General features: G+C 35.1%; 2 protein-coding genes and 1 long non-coding RNA gene across 7 annotated transcripts in view; 2 read left to right on the top strand and 1 right to left on the bottom strand.

The window, feature by feature from the left end:
• The window catches only part of Cbp53E (Calbindin 53E), a 33,446-nt gene extending 20,867 nt beyond the window's left edge, over window positions 1-12,579 (bottom strand). For 2 of the 3 annotated variants that reach the window (XM_970590.4, XM_008197805.3), the window contains exon 1: window positions 12,433-12,579. The gene's annotated coding sequence lies outside the window, so the exon portion shown is untranslated. The remainder of the gene's footprint in view (window positions 1-12,432) is intronic. The other variant, XM_015982020.2, reaches the window with a different exon arrangement.
• LOC103313748 (uncharacterized) lies at window positions 388-15,422 on the top strand. Its single transcript, XM_064355956.1, has 5 exons — window positions 388-547; window positions 595-945; window positions 4,015-4,347; window positions 14,578-14,853; window positions 14,903-15,422. The coding sequence occupies exons 1-5, from the start codon at window positions 503-505 to the stop codon at window positions 15,257-15,259; spliced, it is 1,362 nt and encodes a 453-aa protein (XP_064212026.1). The 5' UTR covers window positions 388-502; the 3' UTR covers window positions 15,260-15,422.
• On the top strand, window positions 5,823-8,920 carry LOC135265740 (uncharacterized). Of its 3 annotated transcripts, none has more exons than XR_010333573.1 (2): window positions 5,823-6,982; window positions 7,026-8,920. It is a non-coding gene; the product is annotated as an uncharacterized LOC135265740 (long non-coding RNA). The 3 variants fall into 3 exon arrangements; XR_010333571.1 differs by having other exon boundaries at window positions 7,032-8,920; XR_010333572.1 differs by having other exon boundaries at window positions 7,051-8,920.
• Window positions 15,423-18,151: the final 2,729 nt, after the last annotated feature.

Below are 18,151 nucleotides of genomic sequence, written 5' to 3' on the forward strand. Positions count from 1 at the left end.
TGAATAATTTTCATTAAATAATAACAATTATTTTCTTTATCAAGCCGAAGGATATTGACCTCGTCTAATTAAAAAACATTACGTCCATCTCGTATCAAGATTTGTGTTAATAAATGTGTATTATTTTTTAATTCATAGCCGTTGTGTGTTTACAAACATGACCCCAGTGTGGAGTGATGCGGAAGTGCGAGTCTAATAGCACTTAAAGGCGAAAAAATTAAATTGGATAATTCCGAATTGTCGTTCCTTCAGGTCATTTTCATAGCGAGGCTCTTGAAAATTTCCATTTCGCCTCGAAGGGTAATGTCTCTCAATTAAAGTAAATTTGTTGACCAGTGCATTTTGAATTGAGCCCATAGGACAAAGGAATAATCCTTGAACTTGCATCACAATTATGACTGATTGTCACAATAAACTAGATAATTCTCTATATAAGCCCCTCAACTGTCCTTCCAACACATTGTACCTATTGTGCATCCTCGACTGAAGACATAGCAGCAAAATGAAGTTTCTCGTGTGCCTCCTCTTTGTCATCGTTGCGGCCAACGTAAGTTTCTTAAATATTTCCCACCCTCGGCTCAGCCAAGCTTTCAGGCTCTGACAAAGGAACAGAAAGAAAAGCTCGACAAGATTAGCAAAGAATGCAAAAATCAGTCGGGAGTGTCGCAGGAGCTGATTGACAAAGCTCGCACTGGCGAACTGATCAACGACCCCAAACTGAAAGCCCAAATCTACTGCGTGTCCAAAAAGGCCGGCCTTGCCACCGAAGCTGGAGAAATCAACATGGACAACCTCAAGACCAAACTGAAAAAAGTCGCTGCTAACGACGACGAAGTCAACAAAATCATCCAAAAATGTGTCGTGAAAAAGCCAACACCGGAAGAAACGGCCTTCGAAGTTTACAAGTGCTTACACGCCAACAAACCCAACTTCTCCGTCGTTGACTAAAGGGGCTCGTCGCTCGACTCTTCAGGAATTTTGGAATGTCTATAATATTAAATGAGTTTGTTGCTTGATGTTACATAAGAAAAATAAACAATTAGAATAAAATTTAATGTTTCATTTTATCCTTGGCGTCAGGCAATTTCAAGAATCATTGAACTTGCAGCAATAATGATAACACTGGACCATACTTATAAAACAAAAGTTTATAGCTGCATTGAATTCAAATAAAAAGCGAAAATAGAGATCGAGTCACTGTGCTCTAGAATGCAGAAAATACTTTTCTTAGGTCTTTTCGTTTCTTCGTCTTTGTCGGTAAGAATGATTCTTTTATTTTCATTACTACAACAGATTTTAAGACCCGTTTTTTCAACCATGACGAAATTCAAAAATTGGAATGCTTCCCAGACATTGGTGGAGGGCTAAAAGCTGAGCTCTGGCCAAATGTAGTATCATGTGTTTTCCATAGGAAGGGCTTCACAGATGACAAAGGAGAATTTAAAATAGACGTATTAAAACAAAAACTTTCTAAATTCCAAGACGATAAATATTTAGTTAACGAAATTGCTGAGCTATGTGTTGACAAACACGATTTTACAATGACAGCAGCAATGAAGTCTGCACTTTGTCTGAACAAGCATGCACCATGGTTTTCACCATATCAAGACTAAACTTTTTCCTTATCAATAACTGAATAAACATTTTTGAGCTAAGCGTTGCTCTTTATTCCGCAAAGCCGTGTTTACAGTAGGAATTTTAACGCTAACGGTAATTCGTAAATTGTCAAGAGAATCGTTGCTTGTCCTTTACACACCCCCAAGTTATCTCTCGAGACAGTGTTTCGGCAATAATTTATTTAAAACGTCAAGAGCGCTAAAACATGCGTAAAGTAATAAAACTGATCCTTTAATATCCTCCCCTAAGATTAAATCCCACCCCAAAATGCCTGAAAATTTGAATTAAAATTCGTTCTCAATTTTCAACACAACGTAGAAACAATGCACTGGTCGATATGTGGCAAGGATAAATCAAGGATAATGCCCCGGTCTTATCTCCAAGAGACGCATACATTAAGGTGCATTACCTGGAGCGTTTTCTAATGGTAATTATGCTTTTGAGCTTATTTCAACATTGCTGTAATAAATGCTTTTAACAGTTTCGATGTACATTAAAATGCAATAAAAACTAAACTGTGAGTGTGAGAGCAAATGAACAGGTAAAAATGGTATTGTTCATATTGATTACATGCCGCACGAAATTGTTAATCAATAGTGTTAATAATTATAGGCTAATAAAAAATTAATTGGACACGTGGTTGTTAAAATTCTTGGATCACCGTATTCAGATGTTGATAGTCCGTATATTAAGCAAGTTTTTTTCGTGTTACTCGCTTCTGGTTTCGTTTTTTTCCGCACTATTTGGTAGCAACAAATCAAAACGGTGTCGTTCAAAGTCCAAAGTGTTCAAATTTCCAGACGCTTCTTAGAAATAATTGAATAAAATTAATATTAATAGAATTATAAGATGCATGACCACAACAATAATAATTACATAACAACCTTTTCCGCTTACTCATTTGCACAAAGAGTTCACTCGTGACGCCCGCCCGCCGTCTGACATAACTCGTTCCTTCTAGTTTACATAAATAATCATAGTGATTTTAATGCTTGAATAGGCTCATTTCTCAAGTAGCTCTTTGGTTAGCTGAACGACGTTCGCATTACTTTTATTAACAGACCTATATCACAAATTTTAATATTGCAAGCTCCTCATTGCAATAAATTTCCATTGCGTTATTTTCCAAGTCGATAGCTTCCAATAGCATCTTCCAAGCCGTCACACTTTATCTAACCCACACTCGCTGGTCTGACCTACCAATAAATTTATTGTCCACATTCGCGCCACTTACATCCTGACCCTGCAAGATCATTTAAACTTCTCCAATTTATTTTTCATTTCATTATGTTATGCCCCGAACCAAAACACTAAAGACCACTCTGGTGCAGCGTTGAATATTTGTCTTGTTTACTGTTAATGAGTTTGTTCGTATTGGCAAAGTCGGGCAGTTTGTGTATGCAAAACAGATAAATGAGAAAACCAAAGTCAACTCTCTCGAGAATCATTCAAGAAAAAAATTGAGGTTGAAGTTTGATAAAAAATTAAATTTCGCAACCAAATGATCAATAGTACTGTTTTCAAGATAAATTGCCAGAAAAATAAGAACCTTATAATGTTTTTGCTGACACAAAAAATAAATGAGCTTCAGAAATTTATGTAAATCTTCAAATTTTGGTATAATATATTACACCTCCTATAATGGTAGGCTCATGTACCGAATACATACTTTGCATATCTCTTGTGAAATTAATGCTAATCTTTGTATATTCTTTATCACAGTCAAGAGCAACAACTACTAATAATTAAAAAAATTAAAAATAAGATTCTGCTCCAGCTCTTCATGAATTATTTTTATCTTAATTTCGGTGTATTCTAATTTGATTTTGTACTTTTCCCCCCTACAATTTAACTACGTAAACCACAAAACATCCAACGTTTCGCCACTAATTACGAAATTGTCAAGAAAACCACTAAAGCGTTCCTTATTTAACCTCAAGGTGTCTCACAAACCACAGCGTTAATTTATTTAAAATGTGGTAAACTAATAAAGCAACTGCGTGAAGTTACAAGAACATAAAAATCTTTAACAAATTATCAAATTACTTTCAGCTAATTAAATAAATTTTTCGCATAAAATAACACCAACAAATCAGCTTTCTTAATTGCATAAAACGTAGTTTGTAATTTATTTTTGTCCAATTATTTTAAATTGAATTATATTGTTACAAACCACAGAATTGTAACATCCGCGATTGTAATCGAGCCCTTAATTACCAAAATGACGGCAATTGGGAGCCAATAACAGAACAATTTCCTTTTAAAAGCTATAAAACAAATTTGCACTTATTTCCGGCAGTCACTCTCCAGTCATGGAAAACCGCCTCGTGCTTCTTATCGTAATCAATACACTTCTGTTGGCACAGGTAAAAACCCCACGTTTTGGAACTAATTAAGCTAGTAGTGCAGGCCGCAGCAAAACAAGATTTCCACAAGAAATGTCTCGCTTCCTCTGGAGCAAACGCTGATACGATTGCCAAAGTCCGGAACGGGAAATTCTCAAACGATCCCCAAACTCAGAAATATTTCGGTTGTATGTTGCGTTCTGTGGGGGTAGTAAACCAAGCCGGTCAGTTGCAAGTTGCTGCGCTACGAAAACAGGTGCCCAAGGATATGAAAAGGGACGAAGCAATGAAGATTTATATGAGCTGCAAGGATAAGAAAGGAGCGAATAATGACGAAACGGCCTATTTGCTGTACAAGTGCTTCTGGGAGGCGTCCCCGCGCCATGTGAAAATCGACGGACAATAAACGTAAAAGTAAATTTGTACTAAAAGAAAATCAATAAAGGTTGAAAAATTCAAAATGAGACGTGGCATCAGAAGTGAAGGCGTCCGCTGGGGATACTAAACGACGAGGTAAATTTATGTTATCTCGGGCAAAATTTGTGATATTTACGAATTTACGGCTGGCATGAATTTCTAAATGTTAATTGGTCAAACAAACAACAAACCCTCAACTCGGTAATTGCAGACGGAGTTGCTAGCGAATTTTTATTGGGATAAATGGATGTTAATTTTTCGAGAGTTCGCTAATTTTAGAAAGTTTGGGAGTTTTGGAAACACAGCAGTTAAAATTCACTGAAATCCCGAAATCAAAATCTTATTTTAAGCTTGTTGCAAAACATTTGGGTAATACGCTGAAAGTCATGTTCATGCGAGCACAGCTTCGTGTCTCTAATAAACTTAATATTTTGGAGGTATATGGCTGTGTTCATCTAATTTGCATTTCATTAAAAATATTACGGGAATTACCACACTCGGGGTGAGTCAGTTCTTAATTATACATGCACTTAAGTGCACTTTTATTCCCCATATCCTTAATAAAGCGAAATGCTCTGTGAGAGCAACGCCAAATTCGCAATTCAAATCAATTAAAACAGGAAGGTAAAAACGCCAAAGAAGCATCAACCTTTCCAAAAATAAACTAATTTATTCCTGAAATTTGCATGGAGACACGTGCTGGGTCCACTCAACCCATACACCCAGAATTCCGGAAATTATAAAAGTATCTTTCCATCAAAACAGTTGAAATAAAATATATCGAGAATTTTCTTTCATAAGAGAAGTAATAGCGGGAGCTCAACACCAATGTTTCTTATTTCACGTAAGAGGGTTAAATAATATATATTTCAGCAAGAAAATACGGTTTGCAACTAAGTGGATTTCGATGAAATGTTTCTCTCTTTATGAATTGAAATTATCTCAAGACCTTGTACCTTGCTCGAGTCCTGTGCCACAGTCCCGTTTAATAAAAAGCGCAATTACCTGCTCTAATTAATATTGTTTGTAATACCGTGTTTGATTTTTTCCAAAGATTATTTTTAAGTCTATAAATACATGGTTTTGTGTTTAATAATGATTGAGTTTGCATATTCAGTTTTTATAGCACAATTAACGTTTCAGCACGCGCAAACGAGATAAATAAACTAGAAAACCGCCGCTCCATTCATTCACTGATTCGATTTCCTTTCAAACAAAAATTTATGACCAACAAATATGAACGAGCAAATAATCAGTGGAAATTTCAATTCGGTTCAAAGCTGCTTCTCGGCCGAGCACACACAACCCGCTGTTTTTTGTCGTCCAATAACAAGATTTCAAACACGTTTCCAAACTGTCCCAATTCATGCAAAGTTGTATGCTCTTTGGCCTCTCTAACAAAGTTCAACAGTTTGCGCCTAATTAACTCGGTTCCATCTTACCCCCGGGTTATTCACCAGATCCAGCCTTAAACCCCATAAAAAGAAGCATAAAAGAGAAAATTGAGTGGGACAAACACACTGATAACGCAAAGTGGCCAAACAGATCCGAAGGAATCCTCTCGATTCCAACTCATGTTTTATTAAAAAAGGAACGGCTTTCATAAAGCCGGGGAAAAATTGTAAATCGAGGTGACAGCGGTGAAAAAACTGAAAGGCAGGTTATTGGGTCATGAAACTAGTTTCATTGTGGTGACGCACAGGATAAAAAACAGGGAAAAGTTGAATTAGGAAAACTGCCCATTCATATTTATCCGTTGTGTCCTCTCTGGGGAGAGAGATCAATCCAACTTTCTGCAATTTCCTGCACCCCAGTCGCAATTAAACAAGCAGATACAAGTGTATGTACAGACCCACTTCAATTCGTGACTGGCAGCGACTAATCAACACAAACTTCTGCATCCATTGTCTGGATTTACTGGAGGATTTTCGATTCAGCTTGAGATCAATCACCGGAAGCTTTTGGAGCTTCATCCGTCAAGATTGCCTCATTGTACAGATGGCGTTTCGGAACAATTAACCACACGTGCAATTAAATAAAAATATAGAGCAAGGTCTTAGTATTGATTGCGTTAAAAAGTGAAAATGGCGTTTGCACCTCATCTAGTTTGAACGAGAAATAATAAAAGTGCTAAGTCGTTATAACTCAATTGGGTTGCAAAACTGTAGTAATGGACATCTTAAATTGACTCTACAAACAAGTTTATATGCAAATTGCTGGGAACGACTTTGAAGTTTAATAGCCCGAATAAATGTTTCTCTGACTTGGCATTCGTTAGTTTTTGATAAGGCCGAAAGGAAGTCTTGGATGATAAAAGAAACTTTACAAAAAAGTTAAACATTTGTTTTGACCCTTTCGCCGAAGGAAGGAAACTTAGTCCAAGGTGAGGGACCATGAATAAATAAACAAATATTTTCCAGGCCTAAATAGGCTTTCCAGACTCCCTTGTTTAAGTGAAAAAGTTTAGCAAACTGCGTTAAGAAACCGTTCTAGTTAAATTTACAAACGTTGGAATAATTTATACAGAAAGATAGTGTTACTTTTTATGTTGCTTTTACTTTTTTTCAAAATCTTAATTACGAAGCGGCAAATCACAGTAACAGGTAAGGGCTTAGCAATTTTTTTTTGTTTTCGATCCTTTACAAGTTTTAGGGGCTTCAACATTTCACAGGTCAAATCAATAAACAAATCGTCGAACTAAACAGGTGTTTCCTAGACATTTAATACATATTCATTAGATCAAAATATAACATAAACAGTAACATGAGTTTGTTGTTGTTTACAGGTTTGGCAAAATATGATATATTTTTTTATATGTTGGTAAAAAAAAATGGTTGTAACTTACATTCATAGATTACATTTTTTGAATTGCTTTTAAAACCACTCATTTACAAGCAAATAAATTTTAATCAATTTAAATGGCCTACCTAGCCAAAAATTTTGGCCAAAAGTATGGAATCAGGTGTTTTGTACCTAAATTATGTGTCTTACAAAAAAAAACAATTAGTACATCATGTGATGATTTTTCAAAAATAAATTTTCTCGAAAGTCCTTTTAGTTTTCGAGTTATGAATATAAAAAATTTTTAAATGGCACCCCACCAAAGCGATTTTTTTCCTAGTCTAAGTTAAAAATGTTTAAAAAAATACTGGTTTAAAAACAAAATTATTAAATTAGAAGTAATTTTTAAAACATAATCTTTTACCAAAAAAAAATCTTTTACCATTAGAAATTTTTTTAATAACTCGAAAACTAAAAGACATTTCTAAAAAAATTATTCTTGAAAAATGATCACATTTTTAAAGTAGTTGATGATGTACCAATTAGTTTTTTCGTGAGGAACATAGTTAAGCACAAAACGCTTGGTTCCATACTTTTGCTTAACGCTGAGTATCATTAAGTTTATAGTCAACGCATTTTTCATCATTTAAGGTTCAAGTTTTTTTAAGTATTTATTCAGATTAAGTTGTTTAGAAGAAAAGATTACCTTGGTATATTACTACAATTATTTTAAGGAGAGAAACGTATTCGTATACTTCTTAAAAATACCTAATGTTCCGCCTTCACATTTGAAATCACAAATTCTGTTGAAAATACAAACCTGTAAATGTCACGTTAAGTTATAATTTCAAGCCAAGTACTACAATTTAAATGACAAAATGTCCAACATGAATTAATTAAAGCTTTCAGACTAGACTGCTAAAACAACTCGAAACTCAAACAAAATTATATCATTCTTTAAACCTTGTTAGACTGTGTTTATGGAATAGTTACAAAGTCAGCTATAACTTTTAGTTTGTGGAGATGCAGACGTAGAACAGTTTTGCACCACAAATGGTAATCAACAAAGTGACCCATTTTTCCTTTCTACTAACAGAAAGGATTTTGTAAAAATAATCGTCTAAAAATAATTGAGTATTTGTCTTCTGAATTAATTACTTTAGCACAAAACAGAGTTTAGATTAAGATGCACAAGTGCATACAGAGTGGATTAGTGCAAAAATGAAGTACCTAATAAAACTGGGAGCCTCATTACAATTTCAAACAAAGTCTGTAGTTTCCTATTTAGCTATTATGTTTCATTTCCTAGCTCACCTTTAACAAAGTGAATAAATGAAACCTCCCATCACAAAACTAAATTACTAGCTGCTCTTAATCACGTTGCAACTCAATTACGCCTCTCTGAAAAAAGACAAATTTTGTTACCGTGTATTATGTTTACCCATCTGCTCGTCTTGATTAAAAGCGTAACTGGAACGAGCATTTACAGATTTATTTTCAGTTCGTTACTGAAATGGGACGAAAAAAATATTTCAAAAAAATATCCGAAACCTCATACAATATGCAGGCGAAGCTGCAATATACGTCAAATGTGCCTATAGATAAAACAAATCCATGTGGAGAATTCTCAGTATTCTGCTCGTTCCGCTGAAATCACACTAAACCAAACATATGAATATTTTATAGAGCACGTCTTTAAAAGCATTTCAAATATAATATGCATCCCCGGCGGCAATAGTCAATATATGATATTCTCTTCATTTAGTATTGATTCGGATTATCCGCAAATGTTATTTATGTCAGTTCCCCAAATATCGACCGGACCTAATTAATATTAAATTCTACAGTCTCGATGTCAAAATTATAATAAACAAGCCAATAACGAAGTCAGAGGTGGCGAAATCAGTGGACCATACTGTGCTTATAAATAAACAGTTGATTGTTTATGCAATTTCCTTGGTATTTGTTTACTTTATTGGAATATTCGATAAAAGCCGGATTATTCCATGTAAATATAAAAAACGTTATTAATAATTTCGTTCCCGCATCTACGCAGCAGGACTGCCAGAAACACCGCACCACCCAATAAATATAAAACACTGTATTATTCAGAGTGTCATGGGTATAGCCCAAGGCCACAAGACATAAATAATCCATTAGTAAATAGTACACCAAGGGAAAAATCCGCAAGGACTTGATCAAATTGTCCTTTCACAATGAATCCTTAATTACCATCTGCCGCAAAATAGGCGAATTAATCTGCAGCCAACATAATGCTCAATAATTACCCTTAATCTCTTCCACAGCTAATTCGTTTTGTACGTGCATGTGTTCAGTGGGTAAACACCTAAGTGTTTTTATTGATTGCCTGCCGTGACGGGAAATTGGGTAAACATTGTCAATTTTCGCCGTTTGTGTGTAGGAACGCAACAAATTGTCTGAATTTTCTTCCTTTATTCTTCCTTGTAATTGGGTGATTAATGACGCTATGCACTATGATTGATTTCCACCGTCAAAGCGAAAATTCACCGATCGATCAAGGAATACAACGCGCGGTAATTCGACGACCTGCTCAATAATTTAAGCGTTGTCTGCCCCAAATGGACTAATCTTTGACCCAGATTATGAAGATCTTTGCATGAATGAAGATAAATAATAAATAGCATTAAACGCGAGATGGCGCAGGACGCGCGCCCGGAGTTATTACGGAAAATTTCACCCACAAGATCGGCTTTGATGCAAGGTGTTGATGAATTAATTTATTCACTTAGGTGTCAGCAGTTTTGCGTTATCTTTTAAACATGATTCGCTTATGAAATCTTTTGCGACTTATGACACATATTTCAAAAATAAGCACCACGTGTATAATAAAGTGGATTAAAGAACAAGGCGAAGGACGAAATACTGTGTCTGTGGTCGGTTATAAAGTTTCGTCCAAAAAATCAATCATTGACAATACCTACTCCTACGTAATCTCACATTTTCAGTACATCTTTCGGAACAAGCATTTTAGTCCAAAACATTTGATTGAAATTTGAGTTACTGTTTATGAATATAATATTTTTTACAACTTTCACGTAGTTTCACAACTTCTTTTAGTAAATTTTTAGAAGTTGTACCTATTAGCAGTGCTGGACTGGGTGTCATCAGTCATCACTGTAATTTAGTGTATGACCTATCAACAGCGTCAAGTCGTTTAATGATAAAATTCGTATAACTAACAAAATTAGGAGAAAATAGTTTGAACAGGTTATGATAAGTAAAACTAGACAAAAACAAACAACAAAAATAGAAAGTATAGAAAAAATAGTATATGACTCGTTTTATAAGATTTAGTTATTGCACTAATTTTATTAGAGTACTCCTTCGTCGTGCTCCAAAACCATTAGTGTCACAATAGAACGTCTTATAAAACTCGTACAATAATATACTATTTTCTACTTTGCTTTCATAAAACCAAAAACTTTTGTCCCTTTTTGTAAATTTTTAAGAGTTGTATTAGTAGTGCTGGGGTCGGTGTCATCAGTCACCACTGTAATTCAGTAAATTGAAATGGAATGATATTTTGCCCCTAAAAAAATTTGACGGAGAAAATTGTTGGTTTTTTAGGACAGGAATGTAAATAAGCTCTATATTTTAGCGATGTTTCGATTTTAACTAAATCATCATCAGACTTCAGTATTGATAGATCTTGCTTGAAGGTGACATGGCACGAACACTGTACTGTAATTTAGTTTGTTATCCGTCTACAGCGTCAAGTCGTTTATTGATAAAGCCCAAATAATTAACAAAATTTGGACGAAACAGTTTGGACAGATTTTAATAAGTTAAACTAAACAAAAACAAACAACAAAAAAAGAATGTAAAAAAATAGTATATTACACTCGTTTTATAGGACTTAATTGTGTCACAATAGAATTCACCATTTGTGTCATAATAGAATGTCTTATAAAACTCGTATAATAATATCCAATTATTCTTCGACACTGTCAAAATTTCCGGTTTTTCTCCTGTGTAAGACAGTTTTGACAACAGTTTAGCATTTCTCAGTACGAAACATCTAATTATTAACAGATTTAAAGCAATTTTAAGCTTTGATGAGTCTAATTCACAAAATAAAATGTTGTATTCAACTCGTTTTCGTGTAAATCAGTTTATTTATTTCACCTCGTGGATGACAACCACTCGTTTTCACTCGTGAAATAAAACGTCCGATTTTCACTCAAACTCGTTAAATAAATATTTTGTTCCGCATTGAGATCTAGTAAAGAGAGGTCATATTAGTCAAATACGTATTTGTCTATAACAGAAAAATGCAACTGTTCGATTACAATTGGTTTTCCCATTGTGACCACCTGCGCCAAATGAAACTTTTTGCAATTGAAACTCAGTACAATATTATTGATTCAAAGCAATAACAAAGGCATTTATTGCCTTCTCGCACTCATGTGAAGTAATTAAATTTTGCTTCCTTCTGCGGCTCCAAGTGTCACTTAGAGCGGAGATATTTGTCAAATTGACACGCAACGGTGCTAACAAACCCAGGACATTTACATTTTGTCCGTAGCATCTCCTGGGAATAGTCCTGTCATTGACAGATGACCCAAATCGTTTATCTTGGAATTTCAAGTTGCGTGCTCGTAAAAAATCGAAGTTGTACTTTTAAAGTCGCACCATCGATTCGGCGACTACAAATTCATGAATGGTCTTTTGTCGACATCTGCGATAACAAAGAATAGGCAACGCGTCCGCATCGAAATGCTTCCAATAGAAATTTTTACGCATCGGTTGTAATACAAGATTGTCGAAAGATTCGATGCTGTAACATATTTTCAATCGTTGGAGTCGGCTTATGACAAAGTAGGTTCATCTCGGGCTTGCATGGGAGCGTCGAGGGGCCATAAATTCACTTCTTCCCGGCTTTATAATGAAATAAGTTTTGTGATGGATTTGAGTTTCATAAAAGAGTTTTTGATAAGTTCCAAAGAGGCTGGAGTGGTTTTAATTGTGCGACAACAACCATAAAAAGTAGTAAATAATGGCGAAAACCTGGCGACTGTCAACATGGACCACGTGAAGACGCATTAATCACCGCCCATTCATGACAGGTTATCAGGTTCCATTATAATTGCTTTTGGCGGAAAATAGATAATGTGTAACGAACCGACCGCTGCAACCCTTCCGCCTACGCCCCTATGATCGAGTTTCTTTCAAAAAAAGTGCAGACAATCCCATCTTGTGCGCCTTTGTCATGCATTTACATCAAACTTACATTAGACCTCGTAACCCCTTATCCGGATGCAGCGACACAAGCGATTCCTCAGTTTACACTGAGCTTGAATAGAGCCCTGAACGGCGTCCCGACGCTCGCGCCTGCGTGCACTTTACAGGACAAGGTGTGTTCGATTCCGTTTTAAATCAGTGATAAGGGTTTTTATCCTTTTGTTGAAGTTGTCTTTTTGGAACTCGGGGGACGGATAACGAGAGGGTTTAATGGATGAGCTCGTTACTGGGATCAAAACGAAACACAAACGTCAATATTGGCCGAGTGGGCGGCAGGATTGAGAAATTTTCAAAGCTGTAGCATGTTACTGCATACTCGGGCTTGTTTATGCGATATTAAAGCATTTTGTCGGCGCTACTCTCAATTAATTTGAGAAGACAAAGAGAACGGCGCTCGCCTTTGCATAAATATATGCATGAAGTTGAGATTGTCTGTTACACGACTTGCTGAATTTTTTATCTTAGACACGCACAAAATTTTGTGATAAATTAATAATTGTGAGTCAATTGAAAAAATCTCTACATACGTAGATTCCAAGAATGACGAACTCTGATGAATCACAAAGAGTGAATAAGCCGGCTTTTTACGAAGAAATTTTAGCTTATTGTCTCTTGAAATGTTACGAAAACAAACAATTTTAAAGCAGTATTTGTGCTTGAAAAGCTAACAAAAAATATCCGGCATAAATATTTATCTGAATTTTATTATCGACAATAATATTATCAATCATCCAGTTTTACACCGCTGCTGATTTTGTTTTTGAAGTTTTTTACATTAGTCAGCAAAATAAATTATACCAGAACCTGTTTTTCTTGTGGGATAGATTTGTTTGTTACTCTGTTTTGACCAATCTGACTAGAAAATATGGTGGAGGCGCCAGGATAGAACTTTCGCTAAGAATACGAGACAATAATAGTACCTGATAGTGTTTGTCAATGATGGCAAATAAATTATATTTTTACAAAAATGTGACAGTTCTTATAAAATTGTGAGATTTTATTTCATATTTTATTAAATACAAAGCAAAAATTACACAGTGATTCAAGAATGCGTAATCGGTCTATAACTTTTTTGTTACTTGAAATATTGCTTTGCCGTTTTTATTATCCAACAGATCGACTTGAAGTCCACAAAATAAAAATATTTTTATTATAACAGGGTGTTGCATACAGGGTGCTAAACTAAAGTTATATTTTTTTAAGTGAAACATCCTACATATTTTTCTATAATTAGATCCTACACAGAAAATACAGTAACTTTGTATAAACTATTTTAGGTCTATCTCTTTTTGTTTCGGAATTATTCAATTTTTCGTTATAAAAAAAACAATTTTTGAAAAATTACCACGAAGTCGCCAATGAATATTTTATGGCAAATTTGCCACAAAAAACTCAGAATACCTTGCAGTTTTAGCAAATAGTCGACTTTCACTTGAAACACACGCAGATAATGTACAGGGTGTGTCAAAACGCAAAAAGTTAAATAATTCGTTTTTTTCAAATGAAACACCATGAATTTTTTTTAAACGTATTGATGGCATTATTTATATTATTTTATATTATTTTTATATTATTTTAAATAGCACAAAAGGTATAAATCGATTACAAACTCCTAGGTCAGCCTATATTTTTTTATAATAAAATGTAGAATCGTACAAACTTAAAACTACAAATACAAAAAAGCTTTCTAAAATTGGTCTCTTATATTAATAATTTATTTAATTAATTACTAATTTAATAAGTGGACGTTTAGATGAATTTATTTTGTAAAATTGGGAGAGGAATTCTCCGACTTTTTATTATTTCAAATAAATATTTGACTTAATTTTTTTTTGGAAGTTGCATTTTTTCATACTCAAATAAAAATAAAAAATAAAAAATGTCATACCGAGTTTTACAAAATATTTTGCTTATCTCGTTGGAGAACTGATTTTTTCATTTACGACGTGTTTTAGTTCGATTTTGCTTAGATAAAAAATCTTTCGTCTAGAATGGCAAAAATTTACGTTTCCTATCTCGTTAAATTATTAAACATTTTATTAATTTATAACACTTTCTCCTTCTAAATTATAAAATATTTTCACATTTCAATTTACGAGCTTTAGTGAGCTTTCCAAGTTAATTAATTATAAAGTCCATCCAATTCTCGGAAATGGGCAGAAAGAATTTCGCTTTCCAACTGTTTCATTTACGCACCATTGTCACCCCTGTGAAAATGTTTGTCCTTTGTCAAAATGAAGTTAACAAAAATGTCATTGTTCATTCATTAGCCTTTCACTCATATCATCGTTTTGTCATGAAACTTCCAAAATTACCGGTTATAAAAAACATAGTATCCCTCCCTGGCGCATACACCCTTATGAAATATTTACTCTTTCTGACGGTCATAACTCTAACATGTGGAATTTTTGTAAGTTTTCCCTTTCGATGAAGCCTGTAATTGTACTGACAACCGTTAGGCATTTAGCCTTTCTAACCGAGAGCAAGCCATTTTTCTGAGCACCTACTCTACGTGCTTGGAGACTTCCAAAGTGGACTCCGAACGTGCCCTTCGAACAGCCAGCGGAATTATCGACGACGAGCCAAAACTGAAAGAGTTTCTTTTCTGCATTAATAAACAAAACGGCGTTCAAGACGACGCCGGCAACTTTGTGAAAGATGCAGTGCGGAAACGCATCGAACACCCTCTCCTGACCGACAAGACAATGGAAATAATCGTTAACAAGTGCACTAGGAAGCGGGAAACGGGCGAAGAGACCGCTTACCAGTTCTTGAAGTGCTCGTACTTCACCATCATGAACGAGAAACATCAATAGTCTTTGCGCAACAGTTATCGACGTCCTGGAGGACCTCAATAGCGCGCCCGTCGCATTCACAGGACGCAGGGTCAAGGCTGCAGGATTGTTCAGCGATCGCAAACATCGATAAATCGCAACTGTTCTAAGTTTGGACAGAGAAATAAACGTGTTTTACTTATAAGTGTTTATTTTCTCAGGTGACTAGAATAACACCGCGCTAACAATTAGTTTAAAGAACTGCGTCACAATCTTTTGCAAATATTTGACTCGCATACAATTACGACAACAAGAAAATAAAAAACGCGCATGGGAGGCTTATCAAGATTGAGGATGCGAGACTGGCCTTGCTGTGATAGTCTTGGGGAGGAGGATTGTCAACAGTATAGAAAATGTCAAACATTATTTGCTCGTCGGCTTCTTCACTAACAAGGCCGTAAAGGAGGCCGTCACAAATCAGGGGACTTCCTACATTAAACTGGAGACCGTCAGTTTTATTGAAACTATTTTCGTCGATTTCTACTTGATATGTGTGAATTTCACCACCTGTTCTTGTAACATAGTAACATTCCTCGGACGAGTTGTGATAATTCTGGACAATGTCGATATAATCAGAGACTGCTTCCTTAGTTTCCAGACCAACGATCCTTTCGCCAAGATTTTGGCTTTTCACTGATGCAACTTCCAGGCCGTTAGCGACGACTTTAACTGAGATTTCATCAACGGTAACGAGAGACCTGTTGTAGACCCATTCGTGCACTGCCAGCTTATTTGGTGCGACAAAGACGCCCAGCGATAGATTTTGGTTCAAGCTGGCGCTAACATTGGCAAAAATGTTCCTGAATTTTTCCACTTCGTACACGTCACGTGTCGTAAGGTTAAAGGCGTTGTATAACTTGACACTGCTCTGCCTGTCCCAGCCAAACTGGGTTTGCAATATTGTCATAAAAGTGAAGGCATCCATTGATGCGACTTTGTCATACATAAAGTCCCTCGCAGCTGCGAACACCTGATGTTTGGTCTTTTTGGCAGTTTCCAAAGCTTCAGTCACATGTTTCTCGTCATAATTTCCCGATCTTAAAATCTCGTAGACGTTCGTACTTCCAATAATTGCCGTTAGAAACTTCAGCTTGTCGATTGCTAAGTCATCAGCGATACTCAAAATCGTCAAATCGTCAAGACCCAACCGCGTTTGCAAATCACGGTAAAACTCCAAAAATTCGATACCGAAGCCCTCAAGGATGAATTCTAGGTTGTCCACGGTAAATGCCTTCTCGGCCGTGGTATTTAAAGAGTTTAGAAGTCGAATCGTGGCGTCCAAGTCGTATTGGTCCAATTTGCTTAGTTTTACAATATCTTCGCTTTTGATGTCATGCAGTTCGACACTATTGGTTAAAATGTACCCGATCATGGCCGGGATTCGTTCTTCGCGTAAAACAAACTTGAGTTCCACTAAATAATCACCATTTTCGGCAACACTCTGTCCCATAACCAGTGATACTAACACAAATAAAACTTTAATTGCGTGCATTTTAAGTTACAATGATTGGAGGTGTTAAATCACTTCTTGCTTACACTGACTTCTGCCAAATCACATGAGGTACTAAGTCAAATGATAACTCATCTAACATTAAAGACACTAAAAGTTATGGGGGTAATTTATTGCTGTATGCTAAGCAAACAAGAATGATTTTTTATTACTATTTTTTGAACCACTATTACTGAAAAATTTGTTATTTGGAAAATTGATTGTGATTTGGTGTTCGTGATTAAATAAACTACTTTTGAGTTGGTCTTGTACGCAACGTGTTACATCACATTATTGACTTAGGAAACTAGGGCTAACTATTATCATTTTTATAATTCATGTCATCTCGCTTTTGTTTACTTTAAACTATGCTTTAAACATGTACTATTACTTGTACAATTCCGTAAGGTCAAATTAAGAAAACTGGGTTGCAAAAGTTTTTACAACAATGAGTGCAAATTTAAATCTTAATTAAAAAGACGAGTGCTTGTTTAAATTTAGCTAAATTTGTAATTACAGTCTAGGTCTAGGTATTTATTTATATTACAAAAAATAAGCCCAAACACTACAAGTCTTTTTTATACATGAAACATCTACAACAGAAGATATCCGAAGTTCACTACTTCACTTTACTTGATCAGAATAATTTAAAGCAACGAACTATTTTTATGCTTTTTTTAGCACGAGATGTTACAATCTGATAATAAAAGTATTACATAACAAAAGTTTTAAATATTCCATATCAAATTAGTTTTAACAGACTTTGTTACAATTATAAATATCTAAAACAAAATTACCGAGAAAATAACGATCTCAGAGCAAATTATCTATGCACATAACCGTTCTTAGAAACGGTTTATAAGAAGCTTTGTTAAAATTAAATTCGTTGTTAAAAGTAAACAACACGAATGGACCAATCACATTTATTCAATTTGGTCACGTGATCAGGTAATCACGCATTTAATTGCGAATTAAATTAATGACGCTTCTGTAAACCGGTCCTCATAATTAAAATACTTACAATACAATATAATACAATACAATAAACTTTTATAATCAATTGTCTGACTCTTCATAATGGAGAGCTTTATATCGCTGCTATAAGCATCCATTGATCAAATTTTAACGGTTTTTTTTAACTGCTAAAAGTTTTCTGTAACGCAGTTTATGTTTTTCTTTGTAATTTGTACAAACTGCACAAAACTGGTAAAAGTTTTCTGTAAAGCAGTCTACAGGGTGTATCTGTATCAGAACACACTCCCCACCGGAAAGGTGCTAGTGGTACCAGCAGTGGAGATGGCTTTTGCTATGCAAAAAAGTAGGTCTTTTATTCTTCGTTTGCGAAATACAGAGATCTCAAAATGACCAATCCCAGAAGCTCTAGT

This window comes from Tribolium castaneum, chromosome 3, assembly GCF_031307605.1.
Source record: "Tribolium castaneum strain GA2 chromosome 3, icTriCast1.1, whole genome shotgun sequence".
Lineage (NCBI taxonomy): Eukaryota > Metazoa > Arthropoda > Insecta > Coleoptera > Tenebrionidae > Tribolium > Tribolium castaneum.